Source organism: Drosophila grimshawi, unplaced genomic scaffold (genome assembly GCF_018153295.1).
Source record: "Drosophila grimshawi isolate 15287-2541.00 unplaced genomic scaffold, ASM1815329v1 contig_311, whole genome shotgun sequence".
Taxonomy (NCBI): Eukaryota; Metazoa; Arthropoda; class Insecta; order Diptera; family Drosophilidae; genus Drosophila; species Drosophila grimshawi.
The window spans coordinates 8688923-8710175 of NW_025063098.1; the positions used below are offsets into that span (position 1 = coordinate 8688923).

Consider the following 21253-nt stretch of genomic DNA (forward strand, 5'->3'; position numbering starts at 1 on the left):
AATATTTTCGTATCTACTGATAAGGTGAATTTACTGTAATCAACTACTTACAAAGCACTATCTTAATCGAATTATGCTAATTAGTTTCACAATTTTGGGCAACATTGCATTCAGTTTAGTTCAGCACCCGCTTGGAGAGACGCACTTTGACGCCATTCTTTGGCGTCAAAACAATGCCGGAAATTTCAAATTCCAGCTCTCGCTTGCTCATCACTTCGATGTTGAAGTTTTGCAGTATCTTGACAATGGCCAGCTTGACATTCACTCGACCCATGCGCTGTGCAATGCAGATCCTGGGTCCCTCACCAAAGGGCATATATGCAATGGGATTGTAGTTCTTGGTTTCCTCAGCGAAACGATACGGATCGTATTTGTCGGGATCGGGGAAGTACTCTGGGTCCCGGTGTATGCCATGCAGTGAAATGACAACAGGAGTGCCTTTCTTGATGACATGATTGGTGTCGGGGATTGTGTAGTCCTCTGTGCATTCACGATTCAGTATCGGTAATCCGGGGTATTTGCGCAATGATTCCTGCAGACACAACTCCAAGAATTCCATTTTATTCAGCGCATCGTAGGTGATTTTTCCATCGTTCTGCTTTAGTGTCTCATCCACCTCAGCTTGCAATCGTTTTAAATGTTCCGGATACTGTGCCAGCTCATAGAGTGTGAATGCTGTTGTAGAAGCAGTTGTCTCCTGGCCAGCAACGTAAAAGATAAAAGCCTGGGCGGTAATTGTCTCCAAGGATATGCTCTTTATTTCACCTGCGAATGGAAAAAGTAATTTGTGATTGGCCTTAAGCCAAGGATTTCTATTTAATACTCACCATCTTCAGAGGTCTGAATGTTCCAGTTTTTATTTTCGTCATCATCGATGCTGCCCTTGTTTCTTAGCTGCATGAGCAACTGCAGCATATCCTTGCGAACAATGCCGTGCTTTTCGCGATACTCGATAGTGTCTTTGACAATGGCCAATAAAGCTACTGCCACAGGATTCCTTAATCCCATCCTAACCATGAACTTTGCAATTCTGTATAAAGCGATAAATTTAATTAATATTGAAGTAGTCTTACAACCAGCAGTTACTTACGATGGAATCAAGACTATTATCATGCCAATAAAAGCTGCAAAGCGATTATTTCGTCGTATAAGGGAAACGACTTTCTTAAATTTATTGTCCGGCTGCTCAAAACTGTTTACGTCCAGGCCAAATATAACAGAAGCAATAATGTCTATGGCATAGGTTTGTGTCACCTCCTTTAAGTCGATCTCCTTTGCACCCTGTTCGGGCAGCTCTTTCTGCAAGTGGGCCACCATTTTGTTGCCTATATCCTCCGAAGTGCTGTACATGCTTTTCAGCTTACCGGATGTAAAACAGGGCGAAAGCTTGTGCCGCATGGAACGCCAGCTCTGCCCTCGCAACGAAAAGATGGACGCCGACAGTGGATTTTTCTCCTCTTCAACGTAAACGCCGCGATCGTGAAAACTCGCAAAATCCTGAGTTAGGACACGACGTGCCAGTTCTGCATCGCGAACTAAAACCGCTGGCCGATAGAGCAAATAGGTGCCCAGAAAACGCTCCTTACTCTTCATGTACACATCGTAGATGGCCATGCCCATGCCCCTCTCCATTCTCCAAACACTTGCCAAACAACCAAATGGTATACCCGCATCCTTATCATACGGAAAGCCACGACGCTCCCAATATGAGTATTGGTGCTTTAGATAGTACCAGCCCAACACCAGCAGTGTTATGATTAACAACCCCAACGATAACATTTCAATATGATCAATATGCACGCAACGCGAGTAAATATAAAACGCTTCTGACTGCTTTCAGCACATTGCATGTGTAATTTATACACTCTCTGATTTCACAACATTCGTGCTCTTTGTTGTCAGCGCTTTGTAAAAGTTACCAGTAGAGTTATCTACAAAAATTTGTTAAGGTTATCAGATTGGACTCAAGCTTGTGGTAGATATTCAAAACCAGCTAAACTTGGGGTAGGTTCAATTAAAAGTCTCCGTATAGTATTTATAAGTCATTATCGTTTCTCATCTTTCGACTTTTTAGTCCGAATAAAATCATCAAGACTGTAACATAACATCGCAACCTAACATGCTATGTACTTAACATTGATCTCGATGTTAAGTCGATATCAACGGTGTGATCACTAACTTGAAGAAGCAGAGAGGAGTCGTGTTCTGAAAGGAAAGGTATTTTAGTTTTGATAGCCACAATATCAGAATTGGGATAAAAAATGCAATTCACATTCAATTAATATCAATCTCCAATATCAAGGACGTACCGGTAGCCACTCTAAAAAAAATGGTTGCTTACTCTGGGTCTACAAACGAAGGCGCCAAAGCCGAAATGCTGGCGCGATTGAACTCGGTGCCAGCAAGTGAGTTAGAAAATAAGATTTGATTGAGCAGCTTCCTAATATCCCAAGGGAACATTTTCGAAATGCAACTTGACGAAATCTTCAAGGGCACCAAGTGGTGAAATAGCTTCAGCGAAGAATTTACTCGAGCAGCTACGTTTGCAGGCGTCAGTATCGATGCCTATTCGCTGGCAAGCGGTTGAAAATAACGGTGAATGTATGGAGGGAGGTAGCTGACAACGGGGGCAGTCAACGGTGGTCGCCGTCAAGTTGTCGCCAGCATTTTCGTCGACGGATTTCGATCGTAATTTTTCAGCTCGCAATTGGATCAGACAATTGGAAAATGTTGCCGAAATGCACTAATTGACTAAGACACAGCGCCGCTTTTATGTTTAGCCAGGCTTAAGGGCGATGCATTGCTATGGCACGTATTGTCAAACAATTTGTTGAGTTATTAGAGAACTTAATGATTGCGTTTGGTGGGAAGATGACTAAAGCAGAACTACGACGCAAGTTTGAGGCTTGCATATGGAAGTCCCAGGAGAAGTTTGCAATGTACTTTGAGCGCAAGACATTGATGGCTCAGGAATTAGACATGTATGACGAGGAGTTGCTGGATGGCCTAATTACAGGAATCCCGAATGAAAGAATTCGCATCCAAGCCCAGGTCCAGTGCTTCGATAACCCAACCAAGATGCAATCGCAGATGTGTTGTTTCCGGAGCAAAGCATGGCTAGATAGCTTAGTGCAGCGAAGCTGAAGGTGTTAAGGGGTGCCATCGTTCCTAAGGACTCGCGCTGTTTCAATTGAAACATCAAGGGACATCAGGCTAACAGCTGTTGAAAGCCCAAATGAACAAATCTGGTTCGTGCTATGGATGCGTAGACTCGTGCAGTCCTATTTCTTATAGAACTCCAAACTCACGTTGAGAATTATTTTGGGCTAAATGAAAGCCAATTAAAATATGATTTTCAGCAAGCCTGTGATTTAAAAATTGACCTAAGCGTTTTGAAAATAATTTCAGTTGAGGATATTTAAATAAGTCCAAGTGCACAGGTATATTATCAAGAATAAGGTTGACTTGTTTGTTAGCGGAGTTTTAGAAAGAATTTGGTTAGATGAAGTTTTACAAGATATTTCTGAGAAAAGCATGTTGCAACATTGCAGTTGCTGAAACAAAACTTTTTAAATTTAAAAAAGAAGTTGAAAGCGCCGGTACTAGCAATCTATGATTATAGGGTTTATGATATTGAATTGCACTGTGATGCAAGTGCAATAGGATTTGGGGCAGTAATTTTGCAGAAGCAAAATGGAACGCTGCACCCAATTTTCAATTTCTCAAAACGAACTACAACAGAAGCATAATACTGGCTATTATACGATTCGTGGATTTAGAATACACTTACCGGGAAGACGCTCAAAATATGTTCAAGATCCATCGTTAAAATTAAATATTAAAATTATTAATGTATGGTATAAGTTAAAAAAAAAAGCATTGTAAACTCCAAATATACAAGATAGAGGACTATCTCATGGTCAGGATGGCTGAGTTGTGGCAGACCTAGATATGGGTTACAGGCTACTAGTGATGTAGCTCTAATGCTGTAAAATAACATCTGTAACCTAACATGTAGCTATGTACTTAACGTCGATATCGATGTCGATCGATTTCAATTGTGTGATCACCAAATTAAAGAAGAAGAAGAGTCGTTGTGAATAAGGGAAGTGGGCAGATGTGTATTGGAAGAAAGGTTCTTTAGTTTTCACTGCCACAAAATGGTGCAATGACAATGTTGTCTGTTTTATCAACTGCCATGAATAATTCATATTTCACGATTAAATTCAGCTAGTACAAAGTTTTCTTTAATACGGGTTGTTAACATGAAACTTAACATAGCATTCTATAGCAATATACAAATGTTTGACATACAGTGTCTCGCAGCTTATTTCGGCAGTGTCTAGCAAAAATTTTAATTGCCTCCCAAAAACAAAAAAAAAAAAAATTTAAAAAAAAAAAAAACAAAAAAAGGAAAAAAAAAAAAAAAACAAAAAAAAAAAAAAAAAACCAAAAAAACTGGGGTTTTCCCCCGGGGGGGCGGGGAAAAAAAAAAAAAAAAAAAAAAAAAAAAAAAAAAAATAAAAAAAAAAAAAAAAAAAAAAAAAAATGAAAAAAAAAAAAAAAAAAAAAAAAAATTAAAAAATATAAAAAAAAAAAAAAAAAAAAAAAAAAAAAAAAAAAAAAAAAAAAAAAAAAAAAAAAACCAAAAAAAAAAAAAAAAAAAAAAAAAAAAAAAAAAAAAAAAAAAAAAAAAAAAAAAAAAAAAAAAAAAAAAAAAAAAAAAATAAAAAAAAAAAAAAAAAAAAAAAAAAAAAAAAAAAAAAAAAAAAAAAAAAAAAAAAAAAAAAAAAAAAGAACAAAAAAAAAAAAAAAAAAAAAAGACAAGGTCAGAAATGCACCAAACAAGATTTTCACCGAACAGGAGGAGCGGAGGATCATCAGGAAAATAAGGGAAAATGCCAAGCTATCGGCTCCAAAACTGACTCCATAGATGGAGGACGAAATGGGGCAAAAGTGCAGTGTGGAATCTGTGCGCCGGGTTCTGCGCAACCATGACTTTATGCCCAAGTACCACGGAATAAGCCCTTTATAAGCGCCAAAAATAAAGGGACTAGGATGGCATTCGTCAAAACCCACTTGGACAAGGATTTGGTGTTCTGGAACAAATTCATATTTGAAGATGAGCCCAAATTCAACATTTTTGGCTCAGACGGACAAAATTATGTGTGGCGACAGTCCAATACTGAGCTGAGTCCCAAAATCCTAAAGGCAACAGTCAAGCACGACGGAGGAAGTGTCATGGTATGGGCATGTATCTCGGCAGCCGGCGTCGGGAATTTGGTGTTTTTTGAAACAACAATGGACAAGAGTGTGTATTTCAATATATTAAAGGAAAATTTACTCCAAAGTGCCGAGAAGCTAGGAATCCGACGTACTTTCCGGTTCTACCAGGACAATGACCCGAAGCATAAGTCCGGATTAGTACACTCCTGGCATATCTGGAACTGCCCCCACACGATAATTCCACAGGCCCAGTCTCCAGATTTAAATGTTATTTAAAATTTGTGGGCTCTGCTGGAAAATAACATCAGGAATCACAGATCCGATCTCAAAAATGCTCTGCTGGATGAGTGGAGCAAAATCAGTCCAGAAACGACCCGGAAGCTGGTATCTTCCATGAATAATAGGTTAAGGGAAGTTATTAAGGCTAAAGGATATCATTCTAAGTATTAACATCCTTATTTAAGTTTTTATACGCCAAATATGTTACTTTTATAAGACTGTCGGAAATAAAGTTTGACCTGTATTTTGGATAAGTTTTCAGTTTTTGACTAATTTTAGTTAATTAATTAATATTTTAATGAAAACTGAAGTTTCCTTTTCAAACGTGATATAACATAAAACAAATTGACATTTAAACATTTTGCGTTTGTTTCTTTGTTTAAACTTTATAGCACTTTAAAATTTTTGCTAGATACTGCCGAAATAAGCTGCGAGACACTGTACATGTATGTAAACAGCTACAAGACCAGCAGTTGGATCAGGGCGATAACAATTAAACTGGCATATCCCGAAGGTGCTAAATATCCCGATCAAATGAGTGGCAACTAAATACATACAAGCGTTCCTGTAAATATGTATCTCTAATATATCGAATAATAATCTATGCATTCATGCAAGTACTTTCCTATCTAAAAGATATAACAAGTACAATCATTGTGAGCATTTAATAAAAAGTTTTGACTTTATTCAAATAATAATAATAATCAGGAAAAATATTTTCGGATCTACTGATAAGGTGAATTTACTGTAATCAACTACTTACAAAGCACTATCTTAATCGAATTATGCTAATTAGTTTCACAATTTTGGGCAACATTGCATTCAGTTTAGTTCAGCACCCGCTTGGAGAGACGCACTTTGACGCCATTCTTTGGCGTCAAAACAATGCCGGAAATTTCAAATTCCAGCTCTCGCTTGCTCATCACTTCGATGTTGAAGTTTTGCAGTATCTTGACAATGGCCAGCTTGACATTCACTCGACCCATGCGCTGTGCAATGCAGATCCTGGGTCCCTCACCAAAGGGCATATATGCAATGGGATTGTAGTTCTTGGTTTCCTCAGCGAAACGATACGGATCGTATTTGTCGGGATCGGGGAAGTACTCTGGGTCCCGGTGTATGCCATGCAGTGAAATGACAACAGGAGTGCCTTTCTTGATGACATGATTGGTGTCGGGAATTGTGTAGTCCTCTGTGCATTCACGATTCAGCATCGGTAATCCGGGATATTTGCGCAATGATTCCTGCAGACACAACTCCAAGAATTCCATTTTATTCAGCGCATCGTAGGTGATTTTTCCATCGTTCTGCTTTAGTGTCTCATCCACCTCAGCTTGCAATCGTTTTAAATGTTCCGGATACTGTGCCAGCTCATAGAGTGTGAATGCTGTTGTAGACCCAGTTGTCTCCTGGCCAGCAACGTAAAAGATAAAAGCCTGGGCGGTAATTGTCTCCAAGGATATGCTCTTTATTTCACCTGCGAATGGAAAAAGTAATTTGTGATTGGCCTTAAGCCAAGGATTTCTATTTAATACTCACCATCTTCAGAGGTCTGAATGTTACAGTTTTTATTTTCGTCATCATCGATGCTGCCCTTGTTTCTCAGCTGCATAAGCAACTGCAGCATGTCCTTGCGAACAATGCCGTGCTTTTCGCGATACTCGATAGTGTCTTTGACAATGGCCAATAAAGCTACTGCTACAGGATTCCTCAATCCCATCCTAAACATGAACTTTGCAATGCTGTATAAAACGATAAATTTAATTAATATTGAAGTAGTCTTACAACCAGCAGTCACTTACGCTGGAATCAAGAATATCATCATGCCAATTAAAGCTGCAAAGCGATTATTTCGTCGTATAAGGGAAACGACTTTCTTAAATTTATTGTCCGGCTGCTCAAAACTGTTTACGTCCAGGCCAAATATAACAGAAGCAATAATGTCTATGGCATAGGTTTGTGTCACCTCCTTTAAGTCGATCTCCTTTGCACCCTGTTCGGGCAGCTCTTTCTGCAAGTGGGCCACCATTTTGTTGCCTATATCCTCCGAAGTGCTGTACATGCTTTTCAGCTTACCGGATGTAAAACAGGGCGAAAGCTTGTGCCGCATGGAACGCCAGCTCTGCCCTCGCAACGAAAAGATGGACGCCGACAGTGGATTTTTCTCCTCTTCAACGTAAACGCCGCGATCGTGAAAACTCGCAAAATCCTGAGTTAGGACACGACGTGCCAGTTCTGCATCGCGAACTAAAACCGCTGGCCGATAGAGCAAATAGGTGCCCAGAAAACGCTCCTTACTCTTCATGTACACATCGTAGATGGCCATGCCCATACCCCTCTCCATTCTCCAAACACTTGCCAAACAACCAAATGGTATACCCGCATCCTTATCATACGGAAAGCCACGACGCTCCCAATATGAGTATTGGTGCTTTAGATAGTACCAGCCCAACACCAGCAGTGTTATGATTAACAACCCCAACGATAACATTTCAATATGATCAATATGCACGCAACGCGAGTAAATATAAAACGCTTCTGACTGCTTTCAGCACATTGCATGTGTAATTTATACACTCTCTGATTTCACAACATTCGTGCTCTTTGTTGTCAGCGCTTTGTAAAAGTTACCAGTAGAGTTATCTACTTTGAAAAATTTGTTAAGGTTATCAGATTGGACTCAAGCTTGTGGTAGATATTCAAAACCAGCTAAACTTGGGGTAGGTTCAATTAAAAGTCTCCGTATAGTATTTATAAGTCATTATCGTTTCTCATCTTTCGACTTTTTAGTCCGAATAAAATCATCAAGACTGTAACATAACATCGCAACCTAACATGCTATGTACTTAACATTGATCTCGATGTTAAGTCGATATCAACGGTGTGATCACTAACTTGAAGAAGCAGAGAGGAGTCGTGTTCTGAAAGGAAAGGTATTTTAGTTTTGATAGCCACAATATCAGAATTGGGATAAAAAATGCAATTCACATTCAATTAATATCAATCTCCAATATCAAGGACGTACCGGTAGCCACTCTAAAAAAAATGGTTGCTTACTCTGGGTCTACAAACGAAGGCGCCAAAGCCGAAATGCTGGCGCGATTGAACTCGGTGCCAGCAAGTGAGTTAGAAAATAAGATTTGATTGAGCAGCTTCCTAATATCCCAAGGGAACATTTTCGAAATGCAACTTGACGAAATCTTCAAGGGCACCAAGTGGTGAAATAGCTTCAGCGAAGAATTTACTCGAGCAGCTACGTTTGCAGGCGTCAGTATCGATGCCTATTCGCTGGCAAGCGGTTGAAAATAACGGTGAATGTATGGAGGGAGGTAGCTGACAACGGGGGCAGTCAACGGTGGTCGCCGTCAAGTTGTCGCCAGCATTTTCGTCGACGGATTTCGATCGTAATTTTTCAGCTCGCAATTGGATCAGACAATTGGAAAATGTTGCCGAAATGCACTAATTGACTAAGACACAGCGCCGCTTTTATGTTTAGCCAGGCTTAAGGGCGATGCATTGCTATGGCACGTATTGTCAAACAATTTGTTGAGTTATTAGAGAACTTAATGATTGCGTTTGGTGGGAAGATGACTAAAGCAGAACTACGACGCAAGTTTGAGGCTTGCATATGGAAGTCCCAGGAGAAGTTTGCAATGTACTTTGAGCGCAAGACATTGATGGCTCAGGAATTAGACATGTATGACGAGGAGTTGCTGGATGGCCTAATTACAGGAATCCCGAATGAAAGAATTCGCATCCAAGCCCAGGTCCAGTGCTTCGATAACCCAACCAAGATGCAATCGCAGATGTGTTGTTTCCGGAGCAAAGCATGGCTAGATAGCTTAGTGCAGCGAAGCTGAAGGTGTTAAGGGGTGCCATCATTCCTAAGGACTCGCGCTGTTTCAATTGAAACATCAAAGGACATCAGGCTAAGAGCTGTTGAAAGCCCAAATGAACCAATCTGGTTCGTGCTATGGATGCGTAGACTCGTGCAGTCCTATTTCTTATATTGGATGAAACAGTGTTCCTCAAGGAATAGAACTCCAAACTCACGTTGAGAATTATTTTGGGCTAAATGAAAGCCAATTAAAATATAATTTTCAGCAAGCCTGTGATTTAAAAATTGACCTAAGCGTCTTGAAAATAATTTCAGTTGAGGATATTTAAATAAGTCCAAGTGCACAGGTATATTATCAAGAATAAGGTTGACTTGTTTGTTAGCGGAGTTTTAGAAAGAATTTGGTTAGATGAAGTTTTACAAGATATTTCTGAGAAAAGCATGTTGCAACATTGCAGTTGCTGAAACAAAACTTTTTAAATTTAAAAAAGAAGTTGAAAGCGCCGGTACTAGCAATCTACGATTACAGGGTATAGGATATTGAATTGCACTGTGGTGCAAGTGCAATAGGATTTGGGGCAGTAATTTTGCAGAAGCAAAATGGAACGCTGCACCCAATTTTCAATTTCTCAAAACGAACTACAACAGAAGCATAATACTGGCTATTATTTATGCGATTCGTGGATTTAGAATACACTTACAGGGAAGACGCTCAAAATATGTTCAAGTTCCATCGTTAAAATTAAATATTAAAGTTAATAATATATGGTATAAGTTAAAAAAAACATTGTAAACTCCAAATATACAAGAGGACTATCTCATGGTCAGGGTGGCTGAGTTGTAGCAGACCTTTTGTAATATGGGTAACGGGCTACTAGTGATGTAGTTGTAATGCTGTAAAATAACATCTGTAACGTAACATGCAGCTATGTACTTAACATCGATATCGATGTCGATTGATTTCAACTGTGTGATCACCAAATTGAAGAAGAAGAAGAGTGGAGTCGTTGTGAATAAGGGGAAGTGGGCAGATGTATTTTGAATGAAAGGTATTTTAGTTTTCACTGCCACAAAATGGTGCAATGACAATGTTGTCTGTTTTATCAACTGCCATGAATAATTCATATTTCACGATTAAATTCAGCTAGTACAAAGTTTTCTTTAATACGGGTTGTTAACATGAAACTTAACATAGCATTCTATAGCAATATACAACTGTTTGACATATGTATCTAGGCTGGCAGATCACATTTCATGAATAAGCAGCGCTGCTGGTTTAACTACTCTATAAATATGGCTCAACAAGCCTCCATTTGGAAGAATAGTTACGATCGTGGTAATGGGATGTATGTATTCATTGACTCTTGCATGGCCTATGCCTTTGCATCAATAATTTCAAAATGCAATTCGTATTGCTGATCGAATCCAATCAGACAATCGGACATAAGATATAACGTTAGCAGCAATCGCCCGCGGCGGGGCGTTGCCTGGAAGGCAATGTGGTTGGAGGAGCGTGTCCCACGCAGCGTCAGTCGCTTCATGGCTAGCAGCTCGTCATTGGATTGCGACCCGAGGGTTAAGAACCAAGCCTCATTCTTGGGCTTTGGATACTTGGGACAATGTATGGTGTTCCCTTGGGCGGCACTTCTACGATGTCCAGCCGTGTTTAGACGGAGCAGATCAACGCTCAGAACATAGTCCTCGTTAGCATGCAGTGGTGTCCAGACCACAGAACTATCGTCAATTGACAGCGGTCGCTTGGCGCACTCTTCCTCCAGATAACGACCCTCGACAGTGATTTTCAGAGAGATTTCGGGTAGACCTTGAATAACCTGAAGAAGAGAATTCATATTAAATACAATATTATTTGGGATATATTTGAACACTTTACCCTGTGCATCTGCTCGATCTCATGCTCTTCGAATACATTACGTAGGGGCGATGCCAGCACTTCATAGTCCTTGCTGCATAGCTCCTTAAGCACTGGCAGCGTGAGGTAATCGTGTGTATCGTGTAATATGTTGAGAAAGACATCGACGTTGTCCTCATTGACAGCCGGCAGCGTGAGGAATTCGCATGCATCGAACCAGCGTGCCTGGATGACGCACTGCATCAATTGTTGTATGACCAAACTGGTCGATAGCCAGCCCCGTTCCGCCGTGTAGTCCACCATGGCTTGCATGACGCGCGTGGCATTATCCAGCGCTGACTTGGTATCGGTCAGATAGTCTGAGTTGGGCAGTGGCAGGCGTGAGAAATGCGCCTGGAGCAGCAGAAATGTCTTTGTGTAGGGCGAATCCCAACTGGCCGATGGCGGACGGAAGCGAGTCGTCTCGGCTAGCTCTTCGTTATGCTTATCTTCGTTGTGACGCACAGGTTGCTGGTCAAACTCATAGGAATCACAAATGGCCAGCAGCACTTCCTTGGTGTCCATGCCCGGGTGGAGGTTCTCGAGGAAATGCTTCATTGTGCGGTATGACAGATAGTAGTAGGAGCTGATGCGGCCCAGAAACGTGGGCACAAGTTGCCCCTCACGCTCAACGACACAGGCAGCACCCTCCAGCTCGTAGAGGACACGTTCCACCAGGCTGGACATGAAGGCGTTCACATTCTCCGGCTCAATGCCCTCCAGTTGATAGTAGGATGGATTGCGCAATAGTCGTCGGAAGAAATAGGTCCAGGTGAGGTAATCCAGTGCCGCCTGTTTGGTTTGCACAGTGCCCGCCACGATCTCAGCGTTGATGTGCTCCGGCAATACGCCCAGCAGACTGGACTCAACTGGGAACGGATCATAGAGGAACTTCTTGTAAAAGTTCTTCTTCTCATCGTGCACCAGAACGACGGCAACGCCCTCGTTATCAAACTGCGGCCGACCAGCGCGTCCCATCATCTGCAGCACATCTGTGATGGGCATGTCCACATATTTCTTTACCTTGCCGTCGAAGTATTCGGTGCCCTTGATGACCACCAGATGGGCGGGCAGATTGACACCCCAGGCCAGCGTGGCGGTGGCCACTAGAATCTGTATCTTCCGATTTAGGAACAGCTCTTCGACACACTTACGATCCGGCTCCTGCAGACCGGCATGATGCAGTCCAATACCAAAGGCCAGACAGAACTTCAAGTTCTGATCGCGTATGTTCTGCATTATCAGCTCCATTTCGTGCTCGGCAATGTGCAGAAACTGTTTGGGATTCTCATCGCCAGCCACAAAAGTGATCAGATCCAAGGCTGTTAGACGTGTCTGTCGACGCGAGGAGACAAACACAATGGTCGGCTCGCACGGCGAATACGTGCGTATTGCCTGGAAGGTGGGTCGATTCATCGTGGCCATGCGCGGACAATAGTGCTTGCCGGGGAAGCCATTGATGTGCACCTGCAGTGGCACGGGTCGCACCGATGGCTTGAAATTGTAGAGACCCATGCGCTCAATGCCCAGCCAGTTGGCCAAATCCTGCGCATTCGCCAGTGCCGTTGACAAGCCCACAATGCGTATGGAGCGGCCAGTGTGCGAGCTAATGAAATTGGTGCGGGAAACAATGACCTCGATGACGGGACCACGATCTTCACCAAGCAGATGAATCTCATCGATCACAATCAATGCCACATGCTGGACATAGTCGCGGGTCTGCCACGAGCGACTAATGCCGTCCCATTTCTCCGGCGTCGTCACAATCAACTGCGATTCACGTATGGCCCTAATGTCCGGCGTAACGTCACCAGTTAACTCAACGACTTTAAGCCCCAACTCGGATTGCTCGAAACGCTGCTGCCAATCCGCAATCCGTTCCTTGACGAGCGCCTTCAACGGAGCTATATAAACCACTTTACATTTAGGGTCCAGATTCAGTGCACGGAAAATGGCAATTTCCGCGACAATTGTTTTGCCACTGCCCGTCGGTGCACCGAGCAGCACATTGTTGTCCGTGTGGTAGAGACAGTGAAAGATTTGCGTCTGTATGGGATTGAAGTGTGTGAACTTGTACAGTGATTCGTAGATCTCATTTTCCAGACTGCTCACGGGCAGCGGACGCAGTGGGAGCAACTCCGTCAGCGGCGGATGATGTTCGGGCAGAACGAGATGCTGGAAGGAGAGCGGCACACAGCTGGTGCTGCCCAGCCAGGTATCGCTGGTCACGCGTATGTAGTACTGTGGCGGTAATGGCTCCTTTAATGGAATGGTCATCACGAGCTGCTGCGACTTGCCGCTAAAAACGGACTTGCGACTCAGCTGAAAAAGTTCCGAGTGGTAAATGTAGTTCGACTCCGGATCCTCGATCCATAGCCAGAAGCTTTGGCTGGTCTTGCCATGCACACGATCGTTCCAAGTGAAATCCGGCCAGATGGTTATCGAGATGCGCAGCACGGTTCGTGTAATCGGCTGCAGGCTGGCTTCCACCTCCAGCAGGGGCAGTTCCTGTGCCGAGCGTATGACCAGCTCTGCATAGCGATCGCTGCGCAGCCATTCCTTTAGCTCGCGCTGTTCCATGTCCCGCAGACGATAGATGCTCAGACCACGGCGCTCCAGTTTGTCAATGGTCTCCGCATTGATAGCTGGAAACTGTCGCAAATGGCTGTCAAATTCCCACTGCCTGCGCTCGAACATCTTGCACAGTTCCAGCATGCGACCAGTCAAAATGGCATTGTTCTGCCTCAACACAATCGAGAACAAGGCGCGTGCAATTCTGCCAATATTTTGCGTTATATACGACATATCGGAGATCAATGAAAATGACTTGACATAACCATTGGACAGATACGTTTGTATTAGGATGTTCACCTGGATAGAATGGGAAAGATGAAAATCATTTCGCCAAATTTTTTTCAAATATTATCTAGTTGCTTACTTTGCCGCAAACATTCTCGCTGCCTCCGAAGGCCTTCAGTTTGCAGTAGTATTCGCGTAGTTCATCCAACTCCTCCAGTTCGTCATCGCGCACCTTGAGCTGTTGAAACTCCTGTGCCTGCGACATCATGGCCAGCAGCTCTGCTTCGTTCATGAACGGCTTCATAAGTTCATTGAACGTTTCCACCGTGTCATATTTGATATAGAAATGCGATGCAGTGCGGCCCAAGTCAGTGATATTCATGTCCATCGTTCGTTGATTGAAACGCATCATCTTGGCCTTATCCAAGCTCATCGATGCGGACATGATTAAAGCGCGACGGCGTGCCTCCAACGTTGGATCCTGCTGAAGTTCCGTGTACTCGATTCCATAGACGTGTGGATTAATGCGCATGCGGACAAAAAGGTAGCTATAAATAAAAATAATATCTTTATAAATTGTAATTCCTTTTAAATGTGACTTACGTGTAGCTAAGCCACTCGATGGCCTCCTCCACGTTGGTAATAGTGCCCAACCCAATTTCGGCATTCAAATTGTCAGCCAGACATTGCACAAAGTTGGATTCGATTGGGAATTGATTGGTCAGCAAGGAGAGATAGTGATTAAGTTTGTCGTAGCTGGTTATGATGGTGCCTACGCCGCTCTTATCGAACTGCGGACGACCCGCTCGACCAAAGATCTGCAGTACATCCAGTATACCCAGATCCACAAAGCTGCCATGCTTCGCATCGTAGATATCTGTGCCGCGTATGATGACCGCATGGGCTGGCAAATTAACGCCCCAGGCTAGCGTCGCTGTGCAGACCAGCACCGAGATGTGACCCTCCACAAAATATTTCTCCACCATTTGGCGATCGGCGCGCAGCATGCCAGCATGATGCATTGCCAAGCCGCAGGAGAACAGCTCCACCAGCTGCTTATTTCGGCTCTTCTGTATGGAACGGCTGGCTAAGCCAAATGCATTGTTATCCTTTGGCAAAAACAAAGCACTCGTGTTGTTCTGCTGAGCCAGCTCGCGCAGCACATTGGCCGTCCGCACGGTGGCGTTGCGAGCGTGCACAAAGACCATTACCTGATGGCCCTGCTGTACCATCTCGACGCACTTCTGATAGCAGCATTGATCCATGTCGGCGATCTGCTGCAGCGGCTTTACCGATTTGATGCCAATAAAGTTGGTATCCAAGGGCACAGGTCGAAAACGGGAGTCAAAGTAGAACAGACCCTTCATGGGATTCACGCGTAAAAAGCGGGCGACATCAATATAGTTGGGCAGCGTTGCCGATAAGCCCACGATGCGGATCATGGACTGCGAGGATTCCACCAGACGCAAGGTGCGGGCCACTAGCGCCTCCACAACGGGTCCACGTTCGCCGTGTAGCAGATGCACTTCGTCAATGATGAGCAGCTGGACAAGACTGACCAATGCCACATCGCCACCGGCTGCAAGTTAGATAATATAAAAATATAACCTCTGGAAGAGCAGACAAATCTATTTTGTTTCGGTTTATATATATATATATTTTATATTACCCTTTCTGGTTACCACATCCCACTTCTCTGGCGTTGTGACCAGTATCTGGGTGGCGGCCATCTCAGCCTTGGTCAGCTGCATGTCGCCGGTCAGCTCGCGCACGCTGATCTGCAGCGATTTCAAACGCTTGGAGAAGTTCTCTACCATTTCGGCGGCCAATGCCTTCATGGGCGCAATGTAGACAATCTTGAACTGATCTCGATTGATCACGCCTTGCTCCAGATGACAGCGAATCGTATGCACAATGCTCAACATTGCGACATTCGTCTTGCCGGCGCCAGTGGGAGCACAGACTAACATGTTCTCATTGCTATGATAGGCCACCGGATAAACCACAGATTGTATGCGATTTAGCTCCTTACAGTTGGCAAACGCCATCTGACCAATGTCGTCCAGCTCTTCGATTTGGATGCGCTTATTGCCCACGGTCAGAGGCGGTGGCTCGCTGGCCGGTATCTTGACCTCCTCCCACTGCTTACTGTCGATACGTACAGCATTGTCCGGCAATGTAATGCGGCTGCCACCAATAAATCCGGCATGCTGTTTGGCCTCCCGTTGGCTATCGAAGACATAGGGATAGCGTATGGGTGCCGTGTACGTGGACTGCTCTGCTTTCAATGCTTTGGTGGAGAGAAGCAGTGGTTCTCGTTGGGCTGCCTCCAGTAGTTTGCGCTGGTACTGCATGCGTAGCTGTTGCGCTGAGATGGCTACAGCACCGGACGTCTCGTCATCCTCTTTGTCGTTATCCTTGATGTTGCGCATGATGCGTTGCAGTTTCTTCTCCTCGCGTCGCTGCTGCTTGCCCAGCTCCCGCTCCTCTGCTGACTGCACCACAACTGCGCTAGCCACTGTCGGACGCTTTTCGTTGCCGGCTGTGGCCTGTTGACGCTTCTGCTTCACCTGTTTGAGACGTCGCGTTCGCGTTGCGTATTGCTCCAGCTGCTGGGCAATCTTGGAGCGATCTTGCAGCAACTGGCCAACCAGTTCGAAATGCTCAAAGCCCAGCAGTTCCATTAGCTCGTTCTGCAGAATCTCGCTGCTGCGCTTGGAGCTGAGCATGTCACCCACCCGAGTTAACAGATCGTCATCCTCCATTTTCTCCGACAGGCTCAGCAGCGACTCCAACTGTGCGCTTAACTTGTAGCCGTCCACGGCTGGCAGTCTTACTGCCGACACTTCTGTGCCGTCGGTCTTGTACTCCATGGAAAACTTGTTGACGGTGCGATTGTTGAGCAGCGCATCTGGCGAAAGATCCGTCAGGAAGCTAACATCCAACCAGTCAGCTGGGGTGCAGCTGACGCGTACATTTTCGCCCCAGAGCGGGCGCTCTGATGATGTCCTTCCCTGCGAGTGCCTCCAGCGCTTCAGGGCCAGTAGTTCGTACTCCTCAAGCTCAGCGGCCACAGCCAGCACAGATTTGTGGATTTGCGTGCGATTCCGATCGAATGTGTTGCCGAACATTGTGTGCAGCCGATTGGTGGTGGCCACCAGCAGCACACGCTGATCCAGCATCAGCCAGAACAGATACAGTGCTGCATGCTCCACAACCTGGGGCTGCTCCTCGTAGCCCATGCTTTCCTGGACCAAATTGCGCAGCTTTTGCAGCTGCACCTTGCATACCGGCTGCTTATCAGCCGGCAACTGCGCCAGCAATTGCCCTATAGTCTGTTCCGCTTTCCTTGTGATAAAAATTGCATACAGTTTTTATATTTATTTATCATGTGTCAAGGGTATTTCACCAGTTGTGAAAATATATCAGCTCACTCTTTCAAATTTGTCTGCGTGGAAGCTACAGCTGATTTCGTTCGAACATGGTTCAGTCCACTGTAACGCCTCTTTTTCGATTCGAGTTCCGTTTTGGCTCGTAGCGATGCACTCAGTCGAGGCGGCTCCCACATGGTCAGTTAGTCTTCGTTTTATTTGGGGGAAATAATCCAACTCTACTCAAATTTAGGTTTATTTATTGTAGCAGCTGTGATTTCACAGCTGTTGCTTCTGGTCGTCGGCGTTGCCACCTCGTTTTCATATCCCACGAATATCGTAACGTATATTGTTAAGTGTGACCAAATTTAGAATGGTGAAATTGTAATGATTTTGTTCTTTTTTTTTCTTTTTTTTTTATATCAGCACCTGCTAATATCATATGAATATTCTCATGTATATCGCCAAATCTCAAGAAAATTTGAATGCGAAACATTTATTATTTTACGTGCCTTATCATTAATTTATATATTTTTTTTAATATTGTATAGTTTTATTGTATTCTTAGTAATAACATTTGCTAATTAGAGCCAGCTAATATCAAATGAATATATTTTAATTCGACGTCCCTTATGTTTTTTAAAAATTTGAATATAAAACTGAAATTATATTCCTATTAAGATTTGCAAATCAGAACATTCAAAATATTCAGAAGTTGTTATTGTATTTTTTTTTATAAATTCACATTAATTTAAATTGAATCTATTTCTGGAATGGTTTTCTTATGCTACTCTAAGCTGGCATTGATTTAATCATGACAAAATATTTGAAGCTATATGCAAACACCTAATTGTATTTTTGGTAAATGTTTTGTCTCCATATGTCTAAGACTTGATTTAGATCCGATAGGCTAAGCGTAATCATTTTAATCTAATAATTGTCCATCCTAAAATATCTTTCCCTTAAAGGCTTGATTTATATGCATAGCTTGCCAGTTGAAAAACTTTTATAACCTGTTACAAAATGTTTTGATTGCGGTCGTCCCCAGAAGCAGCCACCATCTTCAAAAGTATGCTACAACAACTTGTTGCGCAAGCTGCAATTGTCCGTTAATTTATTATGCAACACATGTCCACATGTATACTTGGATGAATCTCTTTACTGTCCATGCGACATGCTTCAATGGCCACTTTGAATTTAACTACCCCTGCGGTGACTATGTGTGGGTGTTTATGTGTGGGTGTATGAGAGTGTTGCATCTTTAGAAATGTATAAAAGCTGATTGACAAATAGCTCAGTCCTTTCAGTTGCTGCTGCTGTTTACACGGGACAGTCCAATCCACCAAGACTTCCTATGAGTTTCAGAAATAATTGAACTTCCTTCCAACTTCAGAAAAGTGCGACGAAATGAATATGCAAATAATTTTGCTATGTGAGTAGACAATGCTCTAGTTCTGTTTTTTATTTGTTTTTTAATAATTATATTGCCTGCAAATCTGCAGGCATGTGCTTTATGTGTTTTACGTGCTGCAATGCCATACCATGTGACTCCTGTGGCAAGGAGTGTGCCAGTGCCTGCGGAACCAAACATTTTCGGTAAGTGTATCTGTATATTCTATTCAGATCAAGTCTTTGCCGATTGCCTTACATTTTTGTTCAACAGAACCTGCTGCTTCAACTATCTACGCAAACGCAGCGATCCGGAGGCACTGCGTCTTAGCTCAGATAAGCGGCTGATAGACTTTATACTGCTGCAAGGACATGCTCTCTTCACGCAGGAGTTGCGCGAACGCCGCAACAATGGCACCCTTAATGAACTGGACATAACCAACTACTATAATTGAAAACCGCAACTGATACCGGCAACTACAATACAGGAATAAAGGACTGTTTGAAATGTTAATTTTTCAATAAAAGGCGTACAACTTTTGGGCAATGTGCTTTATAAAGCAGTTAATATCTTAATACTATTTTTAAAACAAGAAAAAGAAAAGAAACCAGATAATTTTGTTTGATTTTGTATCAGTTGCAGTTTATCTTCTTAAATTGCGCTCCATTTTTTTTAAACATTTTTTTGAATGCTCTCTTTTTTTTAATTTTTTGTTTGTTTGTATGCAAAGGTTTAGAACACATATCTACTAGAATTACGCCAAGTCGGCTGCTGATTTAAATTCTGTAAAGCTGTCAGTGCCTGTGTATAATAATCACAAGTCGTCGTCTCCTTTGTCGTCTGCTGCAGTCGTCGATATTTTGTTTTAAGCCTGAGATTCGCTAATCTCTGTGGTGGCCTGCGTCCTGGAGTCGGCGGCAAGTTCGTTCTTGCCACAGGCCAGGCACGGCATCTTCTCCTTGAGCACCTGCTTGTACTTGGGATGGCTGACAAGAAGTCAAGTGAAGCAATGATATAAATTAATTTCTCTTTGAATCCCTGCTTAAATATTTACCTAAGGCCATAGACAATTGGATTGCAAACGGCGTTTGCTTTGGCAAAAACCGAGCCGCAAATTGTTGAAAGCGGCGACAGATGCATTGATTCAAAGATGCCCGCATAATTGATAATTGTATAGGGCGTCCAAGCGAAGAACCAAAGCGAAATTGTAGTCAATGCAACCTTGGCCAGCTTGATTTCGATGGCCTTGCTCTTCTCTGCTTCGGTCTGGCGCAGAGAGGCGACATTCATCTTCTTTGCCTGATCTCGCATTGCCTTCTCGTGGGCAGCAACAGCCTTAAGATTGGATTTAATAAGTTGGAGCTCCAACAGAATGCAAAATTCAGTTACTGATACTTACTTTCAAGATATGATAATATGAGAAGATGATGGTCGATAGTGGTGTGAGGTAGACCCAAGCGGAGTAGACAATGATGTAGGAGCGATTGAACCAATCCTTAGCAAAATAGTCTGTGCCACAGGCCGTCATATTACCCTCAGGCACATATCGATTCCAGCCAAACATCGGAAGTAAAGCCCAAGTGCCACAAATTGTCCACACAGTTAAAAGTCGGAGAACCGCCGACGTAACCGTCAGAGGCTTACGGGCCATACCCTTAACAATGACGCAATAACGATCATAGGCAATCAGGGTCATGGACCAGATGGATACACAGCCGAACAGGGAACCAAAAAGGCCGTAGAGCTCGCACAGAAACGGACCCATAATCCAGGTGCCATAGAAGCCGTTTAGGACCACCGGTGGAAACATGGTGAACATCATCATGAAATCGGAGAAGGCCAGATTAACCACAAACATGTTGGAAGGTGTTCGCAACCCCTTCGACGACGTAAAAACATACATCACAATAAAGTTGCCAGACAATGACATCACACTATTTCAAATAAATAGGAAGTCAACTAAAATAGCTAAATATTCTTAACGAAATTTATATGTTACCCCAGCACGGTAATGACAAAGCCAATAATGCCAAACCACATCGGCTCCATTGGGGGCCACTGGTACCAGTACGGATCCACCATGTGCATGATTTCGGCAGGCACACTCTCCGCCAGGCTGAGATTGTTGCCATCGCGAAGATGCGCAAAACTTGGTTGATTCAGACTTATCATGGTTGTATAGTATTACTAAAGCGTTAACAAGAAACTTTAGTTGCACTTGGCTGGATACTTTAGTTACTCCGCACAATTGTCTAATATTTGCTGTCCATAGCAGAGGAAATGATTCTCAAGATTACTCTTGGCGCTGGCCTGGACGCGACTGCCCTGGGCCAAAAACTTGTGCTGTCTTTATATGTTTTCGGGCCTTGAGTCAAACAAAAAAACACTTGAGACTAGCCAGTCTTACACTAATTGCCACCTAATCCAATTATGTGGCCAAT

At 43.3% G+C, this 21253-nt stretch overlaps 4 protein-coding genes across 4 annotated transcripts; 1 reads left to right on the forward strand and 3 right to left on the reverse strand.

Moving 5' to 3' along the window:
* Positions 1-12: 12 nt before the first annotated feature.
* Positions 13-8121, reverse strand: LOC6564390. Its single transcript, XM_001989925.3, has 6 exons — positions 7308-8121; positions 7045-7247; positions 6336-6982; positions 1091-1830; positions 828-1030; positions 13-765 (listed from the first exon to the last, which is right to left on the reverse strand). Exons 1-6 carry the CDS (start codon positions 7994-7996, stop codon positions 116-118), a joined length of 3132 nt encoding a protein of 1043 aa, XP_001989961.2. The 5' UTR covers positions 7997-8121; the 3' UTR covers positions 13-115.
* A 2361-nt stretch (positions 8122-10482) lies between these two features.
* LOC6563876 (activating signal cointegrator 1 complex subunit 3) lies at positions 10483-17694 on the reverse strand. Its single transcript, XM_001989921.3, has 6 exons — positions 17486-17694; positions 15721-17399; positions 14655-15630; positions 14191-14599; positions 11235-14123; positions 10483-11175 (listed from the first exon to the last, which is right to left on the reverse strand). Exons 1-6 carry the CDS (start codon positions 17617-17619, stop codon positions 10717-10719), a joined length of 6546 nt encoding a protein of 2181 aa, XP_001989957.1. The 5' UTR covers positions 17620-17694; the 3' UTR covers positions 10483-10716.
* Positions 17695-18741: 1047 nt separating this feature from the next.
* On the forward strand, positions 18742-19379 carry LOC6563875 (trissin). The gene is made up of 3 exons (XM_001989920.3): positions 18742-18854; positions 18925-19018; positions 19086-19379. Exons 1-3 carry the CDS (start codon positions 18830-18832, stop codon positions 19264-19266), a joined length of 300 nt encoding a protein of 99 aa, XP_001989956.1. The 5' UTR covers positions 18742-18829; the 3' UTR covers positions 19267-19379.
* On the reverse strand, positions 19354-21134 carry LOC6563874 (opsin Rh6). The gene is made up of 4 exons (XM_001989919.2): positions 20812-21134; positions 20212-20746; positions 19867-20147; positions 19354-19798 (listed from the first exon to the last, which is right to left on the reverse strand). The coding sequence occupies exons 1-4, from the start codon at positions 20982-20984 to the stop codon at positions 19678-19680; spliced, it is 1110 nt and encodes a 369-aa protein (XP_001989955.1). The 5' UTR covers positions 20985-21134; the 3' UTR covers positions 19354-19677.
* Between the last annotated feature and the right edge of the window lie 119 nt (positions 21135-21253).